At 47.0% G+C, this 22,205-nt stretch overlaps 1 protein-coding gene across 4 annotated transcripts in view; it reads left to right on the top strand.

Moving 5' to 3' along the window:
• Positions 1-22,205, top strand: part of ASAP2 (ArfGAP with SH3 domain, ankyrin repeat and PH domain 2) — a 153,720-nt gene that overhangs the window by 41,915 nt on the left and 89,600 nt on the right. For all 4 annotated transcript variants that reach the window (XM_043469389.1, XM_043469387.1, XM_043469386.1 and 1 more), the window contains exon 2: positions 4,472-4,544. In XM_043469389.1, the coding sequence (XP_043325324.1) occupies positions 4,472-4,544 (73 nt within the window). The remainder of the gene's footprint in view (positions 1-4,471; positions 4,545-22,205) is intronic.

Genomic DNA, 22,205 nt, shown 5'->3' with positions numbered 1-22,205 from the left:
TATGGGGCCGCCCTGGAGGTTGGCCCACAGAGGGACTGGCAGACAAGAGGAGAAGCATCCAGGGCCAGCTGCGTGGAAATGGTCTCTGGTCCACGACCGGAGCTCCAGAGGAAAGGGAGCGAGGCTGAGGAGCTGATTCTGTAATTTTACTCTAAATATTCGTCTGTGGCTAGTGGCTGCCGTCCTGGACAGCTCGGGTCTGAAAAGAAGTGTGTGCGTCCTCCCGGGAAGATGTCCTTTCCCACGCTGCACACAGCCCTGGACCAGCCGTGGACTCAGAGGAGAGCTGCTTCCGTGAATAAATAAGAACTGTGGCTATTAATACAACAGTTTAGGGGATCAAAAGAGAGGCCTTAAAAGTGGTTGTAGACAGTTGTTTATTTTCCTCTGAAATATCTGAGACACATCCCCACAGCCTTGTTTATGTGATAAATTTACTCTGTGAAATTTGCTTTATAAACTAAAGGTCAGCTGTGGTCCGGCTCCTCAGAATTAATGAGCTTTGGCCAGACATAGGCTGTTGCATGGTGCCTGCTTAGGGCGGTATTGTCTATTAGATTTTTGCTTGTTTATAGTTTTTACATGCAAATTCTGGTTGTAATTACAGCTTTTTTTTTCTCTTTTCCTGAACTCGGGTAGATTTTAGAAAGGGCAGGGTGTGGGTGAGGGTGTGATCTGGTTAGAAATCTCAGCCCAGTTGGTAGAAGCTTTTCGTTCCTTGAAACTTTCAAATTTTTATTATTTTTGTTCTAAGATTCCTGTGCTGTTTTTATATATAAATGACAGAGACTTTTTCCAGCACTCAAGTCTTCATCACTTGAACTTCTGACCAAGTTCAACCTTAATTATCTGTAAATATGCACCATAATGAGGGGTGTGTTTTTGAGTGGGGCGGTGATTGCATTTCCCTCTTGTAATTTTAATTAAAAATTACCTCTACCGCCCACCTTACCTTTACTTCCAGGCTCTTCTTAACAGACTGGAAAAGCAGCCGTTACTGCTTATCTGCTCTTTCCTGAGTTCAGGAAACAGCATGGCCCTTTAATGACAAGGCGAGGATTCCATGGGGCGGCATATTTTTACAAGCCTTTGAATGATCAGGGAGGGGTGTGTCCCGCAGTATAACCTGGGAGGAGAGTGTCAGAGTTTAACCTTGTGATAAAGCGTGTTTCCTCTGCCGTCTGCCTTCCACACTGAAGTTCCCATTTTTCTCAGCGTGATCGAGCTGAAGCCCCGTGGACAAATTACTCTCTTGGAGGACCAGGAGCTGGAGAGTTGAAGCCTGGTTGAGAGTAGGTCTTGGTGGCCACTCCCAGACCTTTCCAGCGTGTCTGCTGCCCTGCCTCGACCTTCCCACTGTGGGGCCCAGCCGGTCCCCCACCTTTGGGTGGGCTTTCCCTGAATCCACTTCCCTACTGGCCCAGATCCATGTTCTCACTGGGTCCACATGACCTTCTCCTTCCCTCTGCCCTCTGCCAAGAAGACTTCAGTGGCTGCCCCTTGTCTGTCCTTAGAAGAGAACATTAGGAAGGTAAAAAGAAACAGTAAAATTAGTTTTATTTATATTTTACTTAACCTAGTATGTCCAAAACAGCATCACTCTAAGGTGTGCCATGAACCACATTTCCATGCTCAGCAGACACTTGGGCCAAGTAGGTACCCTACGAGGTGGCATCCATCTCAAGGCAGAGCTGGACAAGTAGAAAAGCAGGTCAAGCTCAGTCCTGGACCCCTGGCTGTGGTCACAGTTAATTTGTGTTTATTTCAGGCATTGAGTTGCTAGATTATAAACTCCATGAAGGCAGGGGCAGGTCCTGTTTTGCGCACCATCGTATCTGTATAATGTAGCTCATATTCAGCTAGTGGTAGGTGCTCAGTAAATCTTCAGTTCAGTCGCTTAGTCACGTCTGACTCTTTGTGACCCTACAGACTGCAGCATGCCAGGCCTCCCTGTCCATCACCAACTCCCAGACCTTGCTCAAACTCATGTTCATTGAGTTGGTGATGCCATCCATCTCATCCTCTGTCGTCCCCTTCTCCTCCCACCTTCAATCTTTCCCAGCATCAGGGTCTTTTCCAATGAGTCAGTTCTTAAGCATAGAACTTGGTAGGAGAAGCTGTGAGGAGCACCCAGATGACCCATCCAAAAAGACTTTGAGGAAGAAGAGGTACCTCTAAACCAATCAAACCAAATTCAGTGTGGGAGCTGAGGGTCACGAGGAGGAAGGGGGAGTGTTCTGGGTGGTGGGGGAAGGAGGTATACAGTACTTGGAAGCCAAGAGAAGGTAGCAGGTTAATGGGAGCTTCATTAATTCATTGTAACAGAAGATCAGGGTGCAGGTTCATCAAGCTTTGCCAAAGAGCTGAGAGGTTGTCCTAGGACCTCCTGGGCAGGGAGTGGTCCCTCCGACTCTTGTGAGTTTCTCTCTTCTGTGCAGAATGTTTTCAACCTTCACACCTCCTACCTCACAGGAGGGGCTTAATATGAATACTGGCTGACTTACAGTGTTTCCATATAGTCTGACCAGGTTGCTGTTGATGTCTTCTGCTGTCTGTGGGAAGCTTTAGAAAGAGGAGTAGGTTTTATTATTTGAATGCAAGTCAGACTCTTCCACACACTTTGCTACACAGCTCAGTGGTAAAGAATCCACCTGCCAAGGCAGGAGACACGAGTTCCCTCCCTGGGAGGGAAGATCCCCCGGAGGACGGCATGGCAACCCACTCCAGTATTCTTACCTGGAGAATCCCATGGACAGAGGAGCCTGGCAGGCTACAGTCCCTGGGATTGCAAAGAGCATGCAGGCACAACAGATTCTTTTCTAGTGATTCCAAAGTCTGGACAGGACCAAATTCTCTCCAGACACTAGGCGAGATGTTGAGTGGAACAGATGTGTTTTTCAGTAGTAGCCCCTTATGTGGGGATTGGGCCTTTCCGGAGCTTTTAATGCCTGTGTTGAACTTGTGTCTTTGTATGTGGGTGCCGTGTTCTCTGACACATCATTGTCCAAGCTTCAGGAAGTAGTGTTTCTGACATAGCCCTGAGCAAACCCTGTCTTCTTGCTGGCCCTGGGGACTCTGGGAGTTGGTGCATGCGTGGGCAGTAAAAATTGATGAGATTTTGTGAGAAAGATAGTTCAGTAGTGATTTTCATGGGTTATTTGCTGTTTCCAAATCTCTTTTTATATCTCAAGGGTAAGTCAGGAATGGATTAGAGATGACCTCCTAGGAAAATAAAAGCTAATTCTCTATAATTATGTTTACTGTCTTATGTTAGTCCCTACCTACTCTTTTCTACAAAATATTGGAAAACATTGCTTTTTTATTGCATCCTTTCTTTGTATTTAACCACCCTGTCAAATATCTGGTGCCTTGTGATCATTTTTCTGTGTAAAATTGTCAGCAGCAGTCACATCTGTTTTTAGCGTCCAGCAAAAAATAGTCATTGCTGCGTTAGAACTAGGACTTACGAAGCAGGTATTGAAAAGGGCTTCCCTGGTGGCTCAGTGGTAAAGAATCCACCTGCCAAGCAGGAGATGTGGGCTCAGTCCCTGGATCAGGAAGATCCCCTGAAGAAGGGAATGGCTACCCACTCTTGGCTGAAGAATCCTATGGACTGAGGAGCCTGGCGGGCTCAAGTCCATGGGGTCACAGTAGTCAGACACAGCTGAGCAACTGAGCTCATGTTGAAAATGGATTCAAGAGGAGATTCAGGAAGGCCGGATGTCCAGAATCTGTCTCTCTGGGGAGAGGTGTGCTCTGTGTAAGATGATCTGTCATTGTACTTTTTTGATCAAACTCAAAATGAGTAACAAGTACTGTTATTGATTATCTACTGTATACCAGACATTAGGCTAGCTACTTCCCTGCAGGTGTGCATTTAGTCTTCACAAAAGCCATGTGTTTGGTGTCCCTGTCCCGGTTTACAAGTGCTTTTTCCCTCCCATCACAACAAAAAGTGACACCCCTTGCTCTTCTGTAGAGTTTCCTTGGGATAAAGGGACATTTTACCCCTGTGTCTTTTGTGATTAAAACTCCAGGTATGATTAGCCATTGAACAAATTTTATTTGAGCCCTTACTACGTGCCAGGCATCGTAACAGCTGAACACACCTATGGTGTGGTGGGTGGTCCAGGCCCTGGCAGGCTGGCACGTCCCCGGGCCTGGCTGGTTCACTGGGATAAACTGAGGGTTGGTGGAAGCAGAGTTGGTCCAGGTTGACTCGCTACACTGTGGGAGGCCAGTATCAGCCATCTGAGACAGATCAACGATCAGAGACAACCCAGAGCCTTCCGGTGGATGAGGGCGTGGAAAGACGGTGGCTTTTAGGGACCACCTGCTTCCCTACCACACTGAGCCCTGGTCCCAGGGAGGTGGCCCCAGACCAGCCTCCCCATGGCTCTCGTGTGGCTCTTCTCTGTAGCTGTGATCTAAGCTCAAGCGCGTGTTAATGAGTACATTCTCTGTATTTTAGGCCTTGGACGTGGACCGGATGGTTCTCTACAAAATGAAGAAATCCGTGAAAGCAATAAATATCTCCGGGCTGGGTGAGTATGCGTTCTTTCCTAGTCTTCTTTGTGGACAATTTTGTATTCTCAGTCCGGATATCATAATGTTAATTACTGTGAATGACTAATCAACCAGACTTATTTTTCTGGGTGTACAAATTAGAGAGGTGAGCTGGGATGTGTCATTCTTAGGAGCGTGTGTGTTTCCTGTCCTCTGAAGCGCAGTTGAGTTTCCCGTGATCGCCCTGTGTGAACAGCTTTGTCAGACTGGTTAGGGGATGGACTCACTTCTGCCTCTGTAGTTTGGTTTCTGCTGTTTGTTAATTACTCCAGATGCCCTTTCCATTTTCTCTCTTACCTGTCCTGTCTGGAAAGAAAATAAATAAAGCATAATCAACTAATTTGATTGTAGTAATATTTAATCTAGACTTCATTATATGTTAAAAAAAAAAAATGGAACTTTTGACCTAAAAGTGACGGGCTGCACGTATGTGGCAGGTTTGCTACATGCACAGGACTTTACAAATGATAGAAAATGTCTTTTAAGTCATTAAGCGACTGTGAAGTTAGGCTCAGAAAGAAGATGGCAGCCTCTGGGGACCAGCAGTTGTGAGGAATCCTGAGGAGGTTGGAGCAGGGCTGATGGTGGGCAGAGAGAAGGGCTGGCTGGTGGGAGACAAACACTGCTGCTGAGGGTGGCAGGTGCCTCAGGGGTGCCTATAGGCACTGGCCTGGGAGGGGAGGGGCCCGGGCTATGCCCCCGGGAGCACCACGTTGTGCCTGTCACCGTCATGGTCCCTCCCTTCAGGGAAGACAGTGACTGGAGCAGAGGGCAGGGAGTGCTGCTGGTGGTGTGGTCTCAGGAGGAGGGCTGTGAGACCTTCTGGAAGCACAGGTCCCACGTGACACCCCCATCCCCCAGCTCAAGTGCAGGTGACCCTCGTGGGCCCCACGTAACAGCCCCGTCCCCGAGCTCAAATGCAGGTGATCCTTGCACAATGCTGGTTTGAACTGCGCAGGTCCACCTACACGTGGATATTTTTCAGTAGCAGATTCGAATAAGATCCATGGTTGGTTGAATCTGAGGATATGGAGGAACCACAGGTATAGAGGGCTGGCTATAAATTATACCCTGATTAATCCCCGCCTTATTCAAGAGTCACCTGTAAAACAGACTCACAGACTCAGAGAACAAACTTATGGTTTCCATAGCGGGCAGATGGGGGAAAGAGACAGGGAGTTTGGGATGGACATGTATACACTGCCATAAAGACATTATAAAAAAGAGTCCCCTGTCGTGTGAGCACAACTCTATTAGCTGCTCTGTCTCTCCTCCAGTGAGGGCGGTGCAGACCAAGACAGTGAAGAATAGTAGATTTCAGCTGCAAAGATGATACTGCAGTTGAGAATAGCCAAGTATATTTAGGAACAGATTTAACAAAAGATACTAAGAAACTGACATTGAAAACTACAAAACGCTGTTGACAGAAAGAGGTATATGGTGTGTGTGGGGGTTGGAAGACAATATTGTTAAGATGTCATTGCTTTCCAAATTGATGTTACTGTTCAACACAATCCTAATCAAAACGTCAGCAGGGGAACTGACAAGCTGATTCTAAAATTTAACAAATGCTGCCGACACAGCCGAATATCTACATGGGAACAAGGGAGCCATGACCCTCTCCCATCGCTTACACAAAATATTAATTTGAAATGGATCACAGATTTAAATATAAAAGCTAAACCTAAAAACTTCCTGAAGAACACAGGAGGATATCTTTGCACCCTGGGGTAGGCAAAAGTTTCTTGGGTAGGGCAAAGAAAGCTATAAACAAAGAAGAAAAAGAATGGATTGACTTCATCAAAATGAAAATCTAACTTACTCAGATAGTATCAAGAATAGCCTAACAGTTGAAGAGAAGCTGAAAAACTCATATTTGACGAAACAGATTTAATAAGGCAATCAAAGCAAGACTTTTCAGTAAGAATGAATGATTTGGATTCTTCAAGGGGCTAGGGAGGTTATTAAATTATTGAAATGGGCAAGTACTAGTGAAAAAGAACCGGTAAAAGACTTGGAAGTTTTGTGTTTTTTTAAAATAACTTGTTGAAATGAAAACTAAAATTTGATAAATGGCAAGCTACACACATAGGAAGACGGAATTAGTGGGGCCCCATGTTATGTGAACACAAGGAGCTGAACAGATGGACACTGTGAAATAAAAATTAAGAGCCAACGAAAATAGATTCAAAGGAGTCAATATTAGCATCCACCTAAAAGGAACTCCAGAAGAGGGAAAAGAGAGTAGAAAGAGGGGGATTTTTTTTAATTGATAGCTGAAAAAAAGTCCCTGGAACTAAAGAAAGATTTCAGATCTCAGATTTAGAGAGTCCACTAAATTCTCAGGGAAACAAGTTTTATATAAATGTGTGTGTACTAATATCCACATGTACATATATGTATGGGTGGATATGTGTGCATATCTCAAGACTTGTCCTCCTGTCATGACATCAAGGATAAAGAGAAAATTAAAAACTTACCAAGATGGGGAGGAAAGCTTATCCATAGGGAAAATATTTGTTGAGGAAAATAGGCTAAAGATGAATGTCGCAGAGTTTTGACTTTATAGATATTTCTCCTCCCTTTATTTTGCATACTTTGTATGTTGTAATTATATTGATGTTAAGATGATTAGACAGGTGTTAATTGTTTGTGACAAGTGCCAAATGAATGTGAAATAAGTTTAGGAAAGCCAAGAAGAGCTGGGAGTTAGGTTCCCTGCTGAGCTGGTCCCCCCACTAAATTGGAAAGCTTTTTGGGCCCAGAGTTTGTGGCATGGGGCTGCTGTGCCCTGGAGCAAGCACTCAGCATCTTTTAGCCCTGGCTTCCTTGTCTCTGAAATAGTGCATTTAGATTCGGATGCAGATCAGTGGTTCTCAGCCGAAGTGGTTTGCCACCATCAACACAACACACACACATTGACAGCTGAAGAATGTGTGTGTGTATGTGTTTCGTGCATGCACACTCACTCTTGGTACCTAATGTTAGAGGCCAGGGATGCTGCTGAAGGTCTTGTGACACACAGGGCAGCCCCCAGCAAAGAATTATCTGGTCCCAAATGTCAGTAATGCAAACCTGAGAAACCCCCGTCTAGATCCCCACAGTCCTCTACAGCTGTCTTTTTAAATTTATTTTATTGAAGTACAGTTGATTAACAATGTTGTGTTAAATTCTATGCAGCAATGTATGGCAAAAACCACTACAATAAAAAATACATAAATTAAAAAAAATAATAAAGATGCTCAGAAACAAAAAATAAATAAGTAAATTCTATGCAGCAAAGTGATTCAGGTATACATATATACACATATTTTTCCATGTTTTTTTTCCATTATGGTTTATCACAGGATATTGAGTGTAGTTTTTCCCTGTGCTATCCAGTGGGACCTTGTTGTTTATCCTCTACAGCTTTTTAAAAACAAGCAACAAAAGAAAAACAAAACCACCACCATGCTTAGCTTGCCAATACGTGGATATTAACTGATTACCTGACAACCCCTGATTTTATGGAAGAAGGAAGTGGCGTTTTCAGTGACTAACACCTAACTGGAAGTAAACATGTTGGGAAATTTTTATTATTTTTTTTTTCTATTTAAAAGTAAACGTCAAAAACAAGAGTATAAAGCTTCCTCCACTTACTAGAGCCCTGACATTTGCTGAAACAAGGGTTCGTCAATATCTAAAAAGGTGATCACCCCTGAAAAAAGCATTTTTCCTGGTTAAAGTTGGGGGTAGACAGAATAATGATCGTCTTATGTTTTTGAATGTTTCTGTGTACCTTGGGTGTTCTACACCTTCATACTCATCTTTGCAACACGTGGTCCTCATTTTACAAAGAGGAAGCTGAGGGCAAAGGTTGCAGGTGTTCTCTGGATGCTTCTGGAGCTCAGCCTCCTGCCGGAGGGCTGTGATCAGTGGCTCCTCTGCTGCAAGGCTGCCACTGTTGACCCTGGCAGGCTGTCTTCCAGACATCAAGAAACCACTAAGAGATGGACGTCAATTTCTCTGACAAACAGCAGATTACAAAAAGTATCTTAAGAGATTTTTTTAAATTGTGTTCACTTATAAACGTTTGAGTTAATCATTTAAAGCTTGTGTAAAAGGGATATTTCATAGTCTGATTAGGTTCAAAAATGAACTTGAAGTCCTGTGTTGAGAACTTGTTCTGATCAAAAGTAACATGAAGTCACGTGCACACATTGTCTGTGTGGCCGCTGCCCGCCTTGAGAAAGGATTTCCCGTGGCTCCTGAGGCTGGCCTGGGGCCCGGTAGGGCAGCTTTTCAGCAAACAAGCATTAGGAGGGGAAGGTGTGTGCACTTTGGCGTCCGGAAGCTGCCTGTATGAATTGAACACCACTGGTGGCTGATCCACCTTTCTGACCTGTACTGTGGAACACATGCCTTAAACCTCATTTCTGTACCTGCCCCCCCAGAGTCATTTTCTAAAACACGACTTGGTGATGTCGCTTCTGTGCTCAGAACTCTGCAGTGTCTCTTGTTTGTCCACATTGATGTTCGTGAAGTTCCAAAGCTTGAGAGAAATGAGGAAGGACACGCTTCTGTGGACTCCAAAAATTTTAGGGAAATTGGACCAGAGCATGGGTGACAGGTTTCTCTTCCTGCGAAACTAGCCAAAAAGGGTAACATGCTAGAGTGGATTGTGAGGGAGAACTGGTCTTAACCTTTTCCAAATTCATTTGCCTATGAAACTCCTGCCATCTCCCTGGACCTGCCCCTACCTCGAGCCTCAGCCTAGTCAACACGGCAGGAGACCAGACGCGATCCCAGCTCCTGGCATCCCCTGGGCCCTGGATACCTGTGCGGAGTCCCTCCCGCCTCTCCGCGCCCTTCTTTGTGCACATGCAGCTCTCCGTGTGCCCCCACGTGCCACACTTTGTGTCCTCTTTCCTCAGCACACGCTCTTCCAACTGCTTGAAATGGCATTTTGCCACTTGGTCGGAGGGGAAACTGAGGCTTCAGGAGGTTGAGGCGCTTGCCTGGAATTTTGACATGGCATTCTGGGCTCCAGCCTGTTCTTTCTGAAGCAGTGCGCAGAGCAGGCTGACCGTCAGCCTGACCTTGCAGGGAGGGGGGCCTCTATTTTTGTCGCCTTTTACCCATCTTTACATCATGCCAAGTTTGAGTTATTATAAGGCTGTGAGTCTCAATTTTTTTTTTTTTAAAGCCAGAGTACTGATCCTGGAATCTTTATTTCAGAGCAAGTGTTGTCTCCTTCAGTCACCCGAGGAAACCCTGTACCTTCTCATGTGAGCTGCTGACATAGTTCACAGCATTTTGGATCTCTTCTCTAGCACATTTTCTTGATTATATTTAGTGGGGGGATTTAAGGATAGATTAAACCGTTTTAGAACTAGATGTCAGAAGTAAGCCAGGCAGATTTAGTAAGGGTTTGAGCTGCTAGCGACGAATTGGTTAGGAGCGTTGTAACTACAGTCCTTCTGGCTCTGAAGACAGTTCCAGGAGGAGTCACCGTAGTGGTTTGATCATTCTTGTTGTTGTTCAGTCACTAAGCCCTGTCCAACTCTTTGTGACCCCATGAACTGCAGCACGCCAGGCTTCCCTGTCCTTCACTGTCTCCCCGGAGTCTGCTCAAATTCATGTCCATTGAGTCGATGATGTCATCCAACCATCTCATCCTCTGTCATCCCCTTCTCCTCCTGCCCTCAATCTTTCCCAGCATCAGGATCTTTTCTAGCAAGTCGGCTCTTTGCATCAGGTGGCCAAAATATTGGAACTTCAGCATCTATCCTTCCAGTGAATTTTCAGAGTTGATTTCCTTAGGCAGATAGGAAGAATGCTCATTTTATGTACTATTAGAAAAACAGTGAAGATAATTTAGTATTTATGCCTCACACTGCCGTATACTTTTTCCTATCTCATGTTCCTTAGTTTATGTGCCAGAGGAACTTCTCTGCCAAGTTTCGTGGTTGGTGGTGGGTCGGCCCCATCCGACCTGAGGGCTCTCCCAGGCTGGCCGGTGCCTCCTGCTGCAGGAGCGTGTCATCTCCATGTCTGCATCCTAGCACGCTGTGTCCCGAGTGGCCCTGCTCCTGGTCTGTCCACACGCTCTCCTGTTCCAGGCCTGCCCAGCTTTCCCCATCCAGCCGGGACCTGACACGGTACTGGCCTCCTTTCACTCTTTTGTATTAGTATCCCGCAGCCGCTGTAATTACCACAGGGTGCCTTAAAATGACAATGATTTATCTTCCAGTTCTGGAGATCAGGAGTCCAAGCTGATCTCACCATGCTGAAATCACGGTGTGAGCTGGCTTCTTTCCCGAAGGCAGGGAGGTTTCCCTACGCTTTCCGGCTTTTAGAGGCCCCTGCGATCCTCCGCTCGTGGCCTCCTTCCATCTTCAGAGCCAGCCACGGCTGGTGCAGGCTCCATCACTGTCTCCATCTGCCCGGGGCTGCCATAACAGTGCCACCAGCTGGGGGGCTTAAACTTCAGACATTTGTCTCACAATTCTGGAGCCTGGAAGGCCAAGGTCAGGGTGCCAATGTGCTCATGTTCTCGTGAAGACTCCCTTCCTGGCTTGCACGTGGTCATCTCCGCATGTGGTGGAGGGAGAGATGGAGAGTGTAGGCGTGCTCGAGCTGGTGGGCTTTCTGGTGTCTCTTTTTATTAGTATAAGGACACTAATCCCATCTTGAGGCCCTGTCCCCCTGACCACATCTAAACCTAATCACTTCCCAAAGGACTGGCCCCCGAGTATCATCAAACTGGGGGTTCTGGCTTTGGGGGTGGGGGAGCGGCTCATGGCTCAGTCCCCGGCAACACTGCCTCTTCCCTCGTCCTGTGATTACGCTGGGGGAGCCCACCAGGATGATCCCAGATAAGCCTCCCTGCTCAGCTGAGCTGATTAACAACTCCATCTGCAACCTCAGATGGCAGCACACCCTACCGCCCCCCTCTCCAAGGATTAGGAGGTGGATGTCTTTGTGGGGGAGGAAACAGTGTTCTGCTGACCACGCTTCTCTGAATTGTGAGTTTTGAGGTCAAAACTGAAAGAGACTCTAATATGCAGACTCTGTTCACTCTTTAAATCTTGCTGTTTATTGTTCCCTAAGAGTTTTATGTCTCTTGATCTTTGCCCTCCAATTAGATGACAAGCCCTGAGGTCCCTGACCCATTCTGAGAGGCAGTGCGGTTTAACGGGTATCAGAATCCTGAAGGCCAAGTGGGTGGTGCCTCTCAGAAAGTCACCGGGAGTGTCGTTTACTATTCTGAGCCTCAGTTGCCGCACTTGTAAAATGAGAATGTTAATATTTCATAGGCCTGTTAGTGACAGTGAGCTGAGGTTACACGGAAAAGTGAGAGACGTGGTTCTGGACACAAACAGTGAGGCAGGTGCAAATGGACTTCTTGTGTGTTCCTTGCAGTGGCCAGCATGGAGGCTGGCAGATACGCAGTATGTGCTGGTAATACGCATTTGTATATCGTTATGGTTCTCCTATAGGTTCTTACACTGTCCTCTTAGTGCAGGAGAGATAAACTTACAATCCTGCTTTTCTAAAATCCTTTTTTAAAATTGGAGTATAGTTGCTTTATATCCCCTATCAGTTTCTGCCGTACAGCAGAGTAACTGGGCAATTTAGATCGACAGATTGCTTCCTTGAAATGAACGTGGGTTTAATTAATAAGGGCTTCCCAGGTGGCTCAGGTGGTAAAGAATCTGCCCACCACGTGGGAGACCTGGGTCATATGTATACATATATCCCCTCTTTTTTGGATTTCCTTCCCATTTAGGTCACTGCAGAGCATTGAGTAGAGTTTAAGCTTGCGGTTTTAGCCGTAAACAGGATTTATATAGATTTGTGTATGTAGAAGGGGAGGCAGTTGAGATGTCTTGGAGCAACCAGCTGTGTTATTTACAGCCTGTGAGCAAAGAATAGTTTTTAGCACTGAGTGCATATCTACCCAGTAACCTCAGGATTGCCTCTTGGCCTGCAAAAGCTTTTAATATTTCTCTCTGGCTTTTAATATTTCTCTCTGCCCCTGTTTCTGGGTAGTGGTTTTGACATATGAAAGTGCCCTTGCAGGTCTTGTTAAAAAGCCCAGGCTGCTGGTCTCTGCCTTCAGGAGCTTCTGGCTCAGTAGGTCCAGGATGGGGCCTGAGTATTTTCCACCTGAATGAGTTCCCAGGTGATGCTGAAGCTGCTGGTCTTGAGAATATGCCCCACCCCCACTTTAAACATTGGACCATGTCCCCATATGTGCAAAACAATAATTTTCTTGCACAATAACAAATGTATTATGTTTACTCCCAGTTTCCAAAAGGATAACAACACAGCTAGATGTATTTTCTAGATTATCTTGTGTACAGGTTTACAAAAGCAGTTACTATGATGATTTGTTGAGAAACTGTTTCCAAAGTAATTTTTCCCACCTACAATAGACTGCTATCTGACTTCTTAAAAAAAAAAAAAAACAGTTCATATTTATTCTAATTGTTTCATGGTCTAGACTTTCACAATCTCTTTCTCAGCTCTTAGGTGCTTTTTCCCCCCCTGGGAAGTTGACGCCACCATTTTTCAGCTGTTTGACATATCTGTGGGTGGAAAATTCATCTTTATCGAAAAGGAAGCAACAAAAGATTTTCATTTTCACTTCTCTAGAATTACTCTAGCTTAAAAGCTTGATGGAGCTATTTTTACCAAGAGTGAGATATTCCTTCTTTACCCTTAGTCTGAACATCCTAGAGAAATTGGCACATCCTTGAAATGAAAAATACAAAGAAATGCTAATTTTTCTTCAGTCCCTTATCATCTACTACCTACAAAAGAAAATGAGAGTTCAACTTTGTTTCTCCCTGTTATTTGCAATGCTAAAAAGAATGTGGCTGTTAACACAGAGAATTATTTCCATCACCATATCATAATTAGGATAGAACAATTCAAAAGTATATGTAATTATTTAGGAAGTGAAATGTAATGTGCATTAAGCAGGTACTATATCTGGCATGATTTTCCACCTGTTACATGAGAAAATAAATTATAATCCTCAGTGTTTGTCAAGAATGAGGTGAAACTGGTATTCTGTTACTTTGTGCGGTGTTGAGAACTGGAGCATGGAGTTTGTAGAAAGAAATTTGGCCATGCATATCTAGAGGAAAGGGAAGTACTGACTCATTGGAAAAGACCCTGATACTGGGAAAGATTGAAGACAAAAGGAGAGAAGGGTGGCAGAGGATGAGATGGTTAGATAGCATCAGTGAGTCAGTGAACATGGGTTTGAGCACACTCCAGGAGATAGTGAAGGACAGGGAAGCCTGGTGTGCTGCAGTCCATGGAGTCACAAAGAGTCAGACACAGCTTCGTGACTGAACAACAACTACATCAAGAGAGATAAAATCATTTTTGGGGAAAGGCACAAAGATGCTACTTGCATTATCAAAGTGAAAAACTGAAAGCCTCCTATAACTAAGTCAGAATATAGCTCCTTGATGGAATAATGGTTATATAGCAATGTGAAGAAAAATGCTTATGGTGAAACTTTCAGACAATAAAACTGAGGCTACAAAATATGTGTATACCATTATTTGTGATTAAAAAAAGAATAGATTGTAACACCTGATGATAAAGCGGAGAAAGTACATCTGTTGAAGTACTTTTATAAATTTAAGAATGGAAACAATAATAGTCTGACACTCATATAAAGTGTCGTTTATAGGCCAAACCCTCTTCTGAATAAATACAGTGAATCCTCACACTGTGAGTTAGGTACCGTCAGTAACTCCATTGTGGATGAGGTCCCTGAGACGTAGGGGAGTGACTGACCCAGGGCTGTCCAGCTGGCAGTTACAGGTGCTAGATTCAAAACCAGGTCTGCTTCCCAGGCTCTCCTGTAACCATGGCAACCTGGAGACACCACCTGGGGCACAGGAGTGATGGGGTGCCAGGGGGGGAACAGGGGTATTACAGGGGCAGTCATTCCATGGGGACGTCCTAGACCTCATCCGGCTGAGCCGGAGCAGCTCTGATGAAAAACCTCCCGGTGGTCTGGTTGGGCACACGTTCACTGTGAGCCCGCATGTGATCGGCGTGCCAGAGGTGAGCACAAGTGACCTTTGGGAAGTGTGCAGGTAGTGGCCCCACTGTTGAGCTGTTAGAGCAACTCTCTAAGAGGAGACCCACATGAGAGCTGGAACCTCGTGGTGGTGGTGGGGGGGACGTGAGAAGGACCTGGGACGTCTTCACTTGCAGGGGCCCGTATGCGGGGGGCAGAGGGTGCATCTGAAGGCTTTCTTGGAATGAGGAAGTGAGAGGATTCCCTGCTCCTCTTTCTGGGGTAGTTTCAAGACAGCAGGTTTTGACTCAGGTCTGAGAGAGAAGTTAGCTGGGGAGGTCAGCCCCGGGCTGAGCTGGTCGTCGAAAGGGCTCCAGCAGAGAGAAGACTGGTGGGTGGCCCGGTGTCTCTAGGGCAGTTTAAGGGGGAGCTGGAGTCGTGGACGCGAAGACCTTGAGGTGTCTTCCAGGGGCGAGGCTCTGAGCTCCTAGTTGTCTCTTCTCTGCTGGTTAAGAACAGTGACTGGAATTTAGATGGCTAATTTGTGGAATCCCAGCAACTGTGATCAACATATTAATCATGGAAGGATAGCACGTCTGAAGGAAGGCTAAGATCTGTGACTTAATGTCCCAAGTATTAACATGAATCATGTGTGGTTTGTACGTAATCAGGTATGATCACACATAATTAAATATGATTAACATGGTCATATTTTGGGGGTAGGGAATTTATGCTGATCTAGGCTAGGGCTTTTTTACCTGGTGTGTTAGTTCTATGAACAGACCTAAAGGGTCTGTGCATCCCAAAATTTGTATGAAAAATTATGTCAGGATACCTTTTCCTGAAGAGATAATCTACAATGTTCTACTGATTTTTATCGTACGTCATCCAGTTCCTTGGACTGCAAGGGGATCAAACCCGTCAGTCCTAAAGGAAATCAACCCTGAATATTCATTGGAAGGAGCTGAAGCTGAAGCTCCAATAGTTTGGCCACCTGATGCGAAGAGCCAACTCATTAGAAAAGACCCTGAGGCTGGGAAAGATTGAAGGCAGAAGGAGAAGGGGACGACAGAGGATCAGATGGTTGGATGGTATCACAGACTCAATGGATGTGAGTTTGAACAAGCTCCGAAAGATGGTGAAGGACAGGGAAGCCTGGCGAGCTGCAGTCCATGGGGTCGCAGAGCTGGACATGCAAAGAGCGACTGAACAACAACATCCGGTAGATAGGTCTCGATTTCTCGCCCCCTTCCCACCTCCCCCACCCCGGGTGTGCTGCTGCACGAGTGTTATACAGAAGTGACTGGGGTTGTGTTCAGTTAGTTGCACAGACTCCAAGTGTCATTTTTTAATCTTCATTTATCTGTTTATTTAATTGCACCACTCATCATGCGGGATTGTAGTTCCCCAACTAGGAATTGAACTGACCCTTCCACTGGACCACCAGGGAAGTCCCCCCAGGTGTCATTTTGTCGTCATTAATATAGGGCAGGATCAAAAGATATCAGGTGATCACAGACAACAGTTGACAGATTTTAATAGCTCACACCGTGACCTTCTGAACTGATTATTGGCTTCCTGTGCCAGACATCCACAGCGGTGACATCCAAAGGTCTCCATAACGTCAGAGGGGAAACCCCAGGGAAGTCTTGATGGAAATGAGTTCCCTGTGAAGTTTTGAGAGTAGGAGGGGTCCGGTGTGTTGGAGAGAGCAGAGGAAGTGGGAAGACCCAGGGGCGAGGCCATCTCTCCAGATGCCTGTGCGCCTGGCTTGAGTGGGACCCAGAGGGCTTGTGGGAGAGGACAGGCGTTCTCACCAAACCCTCCTGGTGGCAGGTGCTTGTGGCTCATCAGAGACGATGCAGGTACTCAGGCCAGCTTGCAGAGGCTGCGTCTGTCATGTCAGCTGGTCCAGGAGAAGCTGGTACAGAAAAATGGATTCTGGTCATCTCAGAGGCACAGAGAGCCAGGGTCAGTGAGCCGTTGTAGCTGGCATTTCCGATTTCTCTCTTTTATTTATTCCTTGCATTGTTATCTGATGATAAAGATAATATGAGCTTAGTTTAGAGCATTAAAAAAAATCCAGAAAAGCAGTGGATCAAAGTCAGGGTCCGGTGCATGCCCGCCTCTCTGAGATGGGAGGCGCTGGGCTGAACTCCTAGTCTGAGGTTCCCAGGCTGTGACCCTGGCCAGTCAGAACTGCCACCTGGCCCCCGTAGTCTGTCCCCTCCTCCAAGAAATGCCCCCTCGAGGAGGACACAGCGATGCACCGGAAAGCACCTGGCTTGCACAAGCTGCCAGGTACTGAGCACCTGCTCTTTTAACACCACCTTAGCATTTTGATGATCCTTCCTTTTAGCCTTTTGCCTACGTTTTACATTTTTAAAAAATAGAGATGAAATACATAGCATTTAAAAAAAATTGAGATGAAATATATAGTTCTGTGTCCTGCCTTTTTTTAACTTGGCATTCTTTCCCGACCATATTCCTACATCATGATGTTGAAAGCTTACATAATATTCCATTTTATAAGAGATACTCTTAACCATTTCCGTATCGTTGGAGCTTCATGCAGTTTTAGCTTATCAGTGGTTCCCTATATACATCTCTAAGCGCTGGATTATTTCTTTAGGATAAGTTTCTAGAAATGAGAGGGAATGACAGACATCGTTTGGAAAACTTTTCATGCAGATTACCAAATTGTGAATGGAAAGATTGTTATCTGGGATGACTCCAGAAATAAAAGTTCTAAAAATGGTTTTCTCCCTTGGGGTGTTCACAGGGTTGAGATTCTGTTAAGCAGAAGGGATTATCTTTGACTCTGGGAAATTGCTTTCCCATGTGCTGTTTGCCGAGAGTCAGATCTGAAACCAGGCGACGTGCAGGGCCCACGGCTTGAGGGGAAGTGGCCTGGCCCCCTTGCCGTTGAGTTGTGCAGGTTCTCCTGGTGATAGAGTTGTGGCTCACATTTGAATGTTAATCATCCTCTAGGTAGGGTTTTTATAAAGCCACGACTGTAGAGACTGTATTTCTTTCCTAAAATGCACCCTTAGTGGAGCTGTCTGCATGGATGCTGGGTGTGTGCAGTGTCTGCTTGGGTTTGCTTCTGCCTGACCCGTGAGTGGCCGGTGGGCTGGAGGGTCCCAGTCAAGGGGAGACCGTCAGGCTGCCTTCCCCCACCCCCATGCCCATTTCTCTCTGGTCAGGGCTCTTGGAACTTTGGGTCACTGGTGCGTGTGCTTGGCCTGGAGGATTATAGCACGTCCTATATATATATATATATATATATATATATATATATATATATATAGCCTAGAGCCTGGAAGAGTGACTATGTGATGAGCAAATGAAGAAACGTTTCCCTGCATGCCTGGGGGGACTTGGGAGGACTGGGCACTGGGAAAGCTGAGTTCTAGTTCTCTAGCTGCATCAAACTAGCTTGTGTGAAGCTGAGCAAGTCAGCGCCCTCTCTGAGTTTTGGTGTCCTGGTCTGTGCAGAGGGGGTCTCTGTCCTGGGTTTCTCTTCAGGATCCTCCAGACTGTCAAGACCCCAGGAGTGGCCCCGGGTGGGTGGGACAGTGAGGCCAGTGCTCTCCTGAGATGGCCTTGTGTCAGGAGTTGGGTGCCGGCGGGCACTTGCAGACTGGGACAGTGGTCACAGCCTCTGCTCACACGGGACCTCTCAGCCATTCCCCTGGGGTCAGTACCTTCCTGTTCCTGCTCGTCTCTCTTGAAATTCCTACCTGACCTGGAGCCCCAGCTCAAACGTCCCCTTCTTGATGTCAGTGAACCCCTGGTCCCAGGATGTTGCAGGCCATCACACATGGCTTGGTGCGTCTGTCCCAGGACGTAGGTCACACATGTCTCTGTCACACTGTCACAGCCCAGCGAGGGGCAGACACTCCCAGAGGTGTGAATGTGGTGGAGGTGAGTTGGCTGCGGGCCCCTTCTTGTCCTTTGGTAGCACTAGACAGGCGATTGGCTTCCCCGACATGCTGTGGTCCATCCAGTGGGAGTAAAAAGGCTGCCTTTTTTCCTTTTGGATCCAATATTTTGCTTGAACAGCATGCACTGGGCCTCCTCCTCAGTATCAGTTTTTAAACTGACATAATCAAGTAAACTACAAGGCACACAGCAAGGTCCAACTTTTACCCCTAAACACACCATGTGCGCCTGTTTGCTGGCCTCATGGCAGCTCTTCCTGCAAGACTCTCTGATTGCACCCTCTTTGACGGATTGGTGGAGGGTCTGACCTTGGTGCAGTGAGGTGCAGGAAGTGGGAGGGCTGCTGGCTGGGGGAGAACTGGGGTCTCATCTGCTGTGGTCTCAGGGATTCACATTCTCATCCTCCCGAGCCCCTCCTGCATTGGAGTTTTTTGGCCCTGGATCGTGAATGAGAACCAGAGTGGAAGATGCAGCTGAGCAAGGAGGAGGTGGGGGAGTGAGCTCTTCTGAGAGGGACAGGCTTCACAGTGCTCTAAATAGGAGAGGAGAGACCCAGGTTGGGCTCTTTCCAGAAACTTGATTCCCAAGCCATTTATTTTAGGTTCCTATTTTAAATTTAGTTTTGGCAAAAGAAAAATAAAGCAGCTCAACGACTTTCTCTAGTAGGAACATCTCAAACTTTGGGTGATGTGGACCAGTAGGCCAGACAGACAGTATGTTATGTGTGAAGAGTTTACTGTCCTGCTGGTGGGCACCAGGCCCAGCTGTTTCAGGGAGACCCAGAAACGCACAGGCTGTGGTCATTTTTCAAGAAGCTTTTTAAGTGTGTTTGCAAGAAGAGAAATTGGTCTTAAAAACCCCAACTAGATCAGTGTGAAGATGGGGTCTTAGGTCTAGTTGACCTAAGCTGGGACAGTTTTGCGCATCAGAAGATAGTGATTGCAGTGGATCAGAATGCTTTAAATATAAATACATGAGGTGATGGTGACAGTGATGGTCCAGAACACTCATTAATCACCATCGGGGTTGCTGGGATCAGCGCATTATCTTGAAGGTTTAAAAGGGAAAGAATTTTTATTAAAAAAAAGTGACCTATACCAGGTGGTCAGTTAAAAGGCCCAGAAGGAGGAATGAAAGGAAGTGCGTCTGTCCTTCCTGGCCTCACTGGCTGTTGTCATCTGTGCCGGGTTGGTCGATCACCCCTGGAGAGCAGGCAGCATCCTTTCTCCCAAGGTTGTCCCAGGCTGGGGGCAGCCTGCATGAATAGAGGATGGACTTGACCCCTGACCCACCTCCTTGTGTGATCTCGGGCAGATCCTCTAGGCCCTCTGAACCGTACTTCACTCAGCAGATAACAAGGGATGCTGCAGCTGGTACCATGTAGTGTCATTAGGTTTAATTGAACAAAAGGCTTGTGGGCCCCTTAATAGTCTTGACTGAAAACTGACACCCCCTCTCCCCCCTCACCCAGAGCAGCTGTGAGGGTCCAGGCGTGTTGTGAAGGCAGCACGTAGCTCCCGAGGTGACTGTAGCCTCCGAGTTCCTGTCTGTCTAAACGGAGGCAGGGGGGGTGGCAATGGTGACATCAGCCCCAGACATCTGCTGGTGGCCGCCACACCCTCGCAGAACCACACAGAATTGCCCACGTCTTGACCGCTGGTTTTGAAATAGTTACAAAACGGTGTGTGGTTTAAAAGGACCTGCCCTTCACTGTTGGCCACATGTTCTAGAATTATAGAGCAAAGGAGGGGTAACCGATCTGCCTCTGAAATGGAGTTTAAAAAATCTAAAACTTGCCTGCCTTTGGCTTTGGCAAGGTAAGCTATTTTTAGAATGGACTGGACAGCAGGGCAACCTCAAATGGGCTTTGGGGTCAGGCAGACTCGGGTTTGCACCCCAGCTCAGCCACTTTCTGCCCTGCTTCCGTGGACAGCTTCCTTGACCTCCTTGAGTCCCAGTTTCCTTTCAGCATTGTGAGAAGTCATGCATGTCAGGTGTAAGTTGTTGAGGTCTGGAAGAACTGTGGATGTCATCTGTGCTCAACGTAGATGACACCTGTGCTGCTGTTAACCGTTGTCACGGCTGGTGGGCGTCTGTTGGGTGTGGGTGAGCGGGATCCTCCCCTCATTCTTTGATTCTTACCTTCTCCTTGTGAGTCTCACAGTGGGTCTTTGTCCTTCACGTGGCCCTGACTGTAGCCCCGTGAGAGTAAATGCATGTGCTCCCAGGTCGTCTGTGTTTACTGGGAGGCACAGACTCCAAGGTCTGGACCTGCTAAGGGCTCTTCCGGCGCTACCGCCTGTTCAACACAGCGGGGGTAAGGGTGGGGTGTGTGTGTGTGTGTGTGTGTGTGTGTGTGTGTGTGTGTTGCTGAGTATAGTCTCAGAAAGAAAGTGAAAGTCACTCAGTGCGGGGGTAAGGGTGGTGTGTGTGTGTGTGTGTGTGTGTTGCTGAGTATAGTCTCAGAAAGAAAGTGAAAGTCACTCAGTGCGGGGGTAAGTGTGTGTGTGTGTGTGTTGCTGAGTATAGTCTCAGAAAGAAAGTGAAAGTCGCTCAGTGGTGTGTGTGTGTGTGTGTGTGTGTTGCTGAGTATAGTCTCAGAAAGAAAGTGAAAGTCACTCAGTGCGGGGGTAAGGGTGGTGTGTGTGTGTGTGTGTTGCTGAGTATAGTCTCAGAAAGAAAGTGAAAGTCACTCAGTGCGGGGGTAAGGGTGGTGTGTGTGTGTGTGTGTGTGTTGCTGAGTATAGTCTCAGAAAGAAAGTGAAAGTCGCTCAGTGCGGGGGTAAGGGTGGTGTGTGTGTTTGTGTGTGTGTGTGTGTGTTGCTGAGTATAGTCTCAGAAAGAAAGTGAAACTCGCTCAGTCATGTACGACTCTTTGTGACCCCATGGACTGTAGCCCACCAGGCTCCTCCATCCATGGGGTTTTCCAGGCAAAAGTACTGAAGTGGGTTGCATTTCCTTCTCCAGGGGATCTTCCTGACCCAGGGATTGAACCCGGGTCTCCCACATTGCAGGCAGATGCTTTACCATCTGAGCCACCAGGGAAGCCCAGAAGTACATATAATGCATCCAGAACTTTCAGGCTCTTTTCTAGCATAGAAGATAGTCATAATAGAAAGAAGGACCGAAGTGGTGGAATTAGTGTTCTCTTGTCTTTGTTAGATGCTTGGGAATTCCGTAAGGCACCCACATGCCCCCGATGAAAGCCAAGGGCGCAGTGCCCGCTGGCAGGGTGGGTGGGCGGGCACACTGTCAGTGGATCCTGGGGTCCATCTCAGGCCCAGGGCCGCCTTCCATGAGCACGTGTCCCCTGTGGGTCCCAGCACTGCTGACAGTGGTCCCGTTTCCCTGAGGAGGACTTTGGGGGGGCCACAGGCGGTTTTCAGGATCTGTTCTTTGGTGAAGGAGCTGCAGCACAGGGCCTTCTGTGGTCACCTGGCAGCCCTGGGCCGTCCTCCTTGTGGGGCAGCAGTCTGGAGACGTGGCTGACCTTGCCAAGTGTGGTTCACGTGCAGGCTGACACGCCCGCCCACCTGCCCTGTTACACCTGTAGAGTTGTGTCACGTTTTTGACTGGAGCCACGGAGGAGCGGAACTCAAGTGTCCATGCCAGCAGGCTGTTTTATTACAGACTGGCGGGTTCATTTAAAAATGCTGGCCCTGAA

Source organism: Cervus canadensis, chromosome 5 (genome assembly GCF_019320065.1).
Source record: "Cervus canadensis isolate Bull #8, Minnesota chromosome 5, ASM1932006v1, whole genome shotgun sequence".
Lineage (NCBI taxonomy): Eukaryota > Metazoa > Chordata > Mammalia > Artiodactyla > Cervidae > Cervus > Cervus canadensis.
This window is presented reverse-complemented; position numbering and strand designations above follow the sequence as displayed.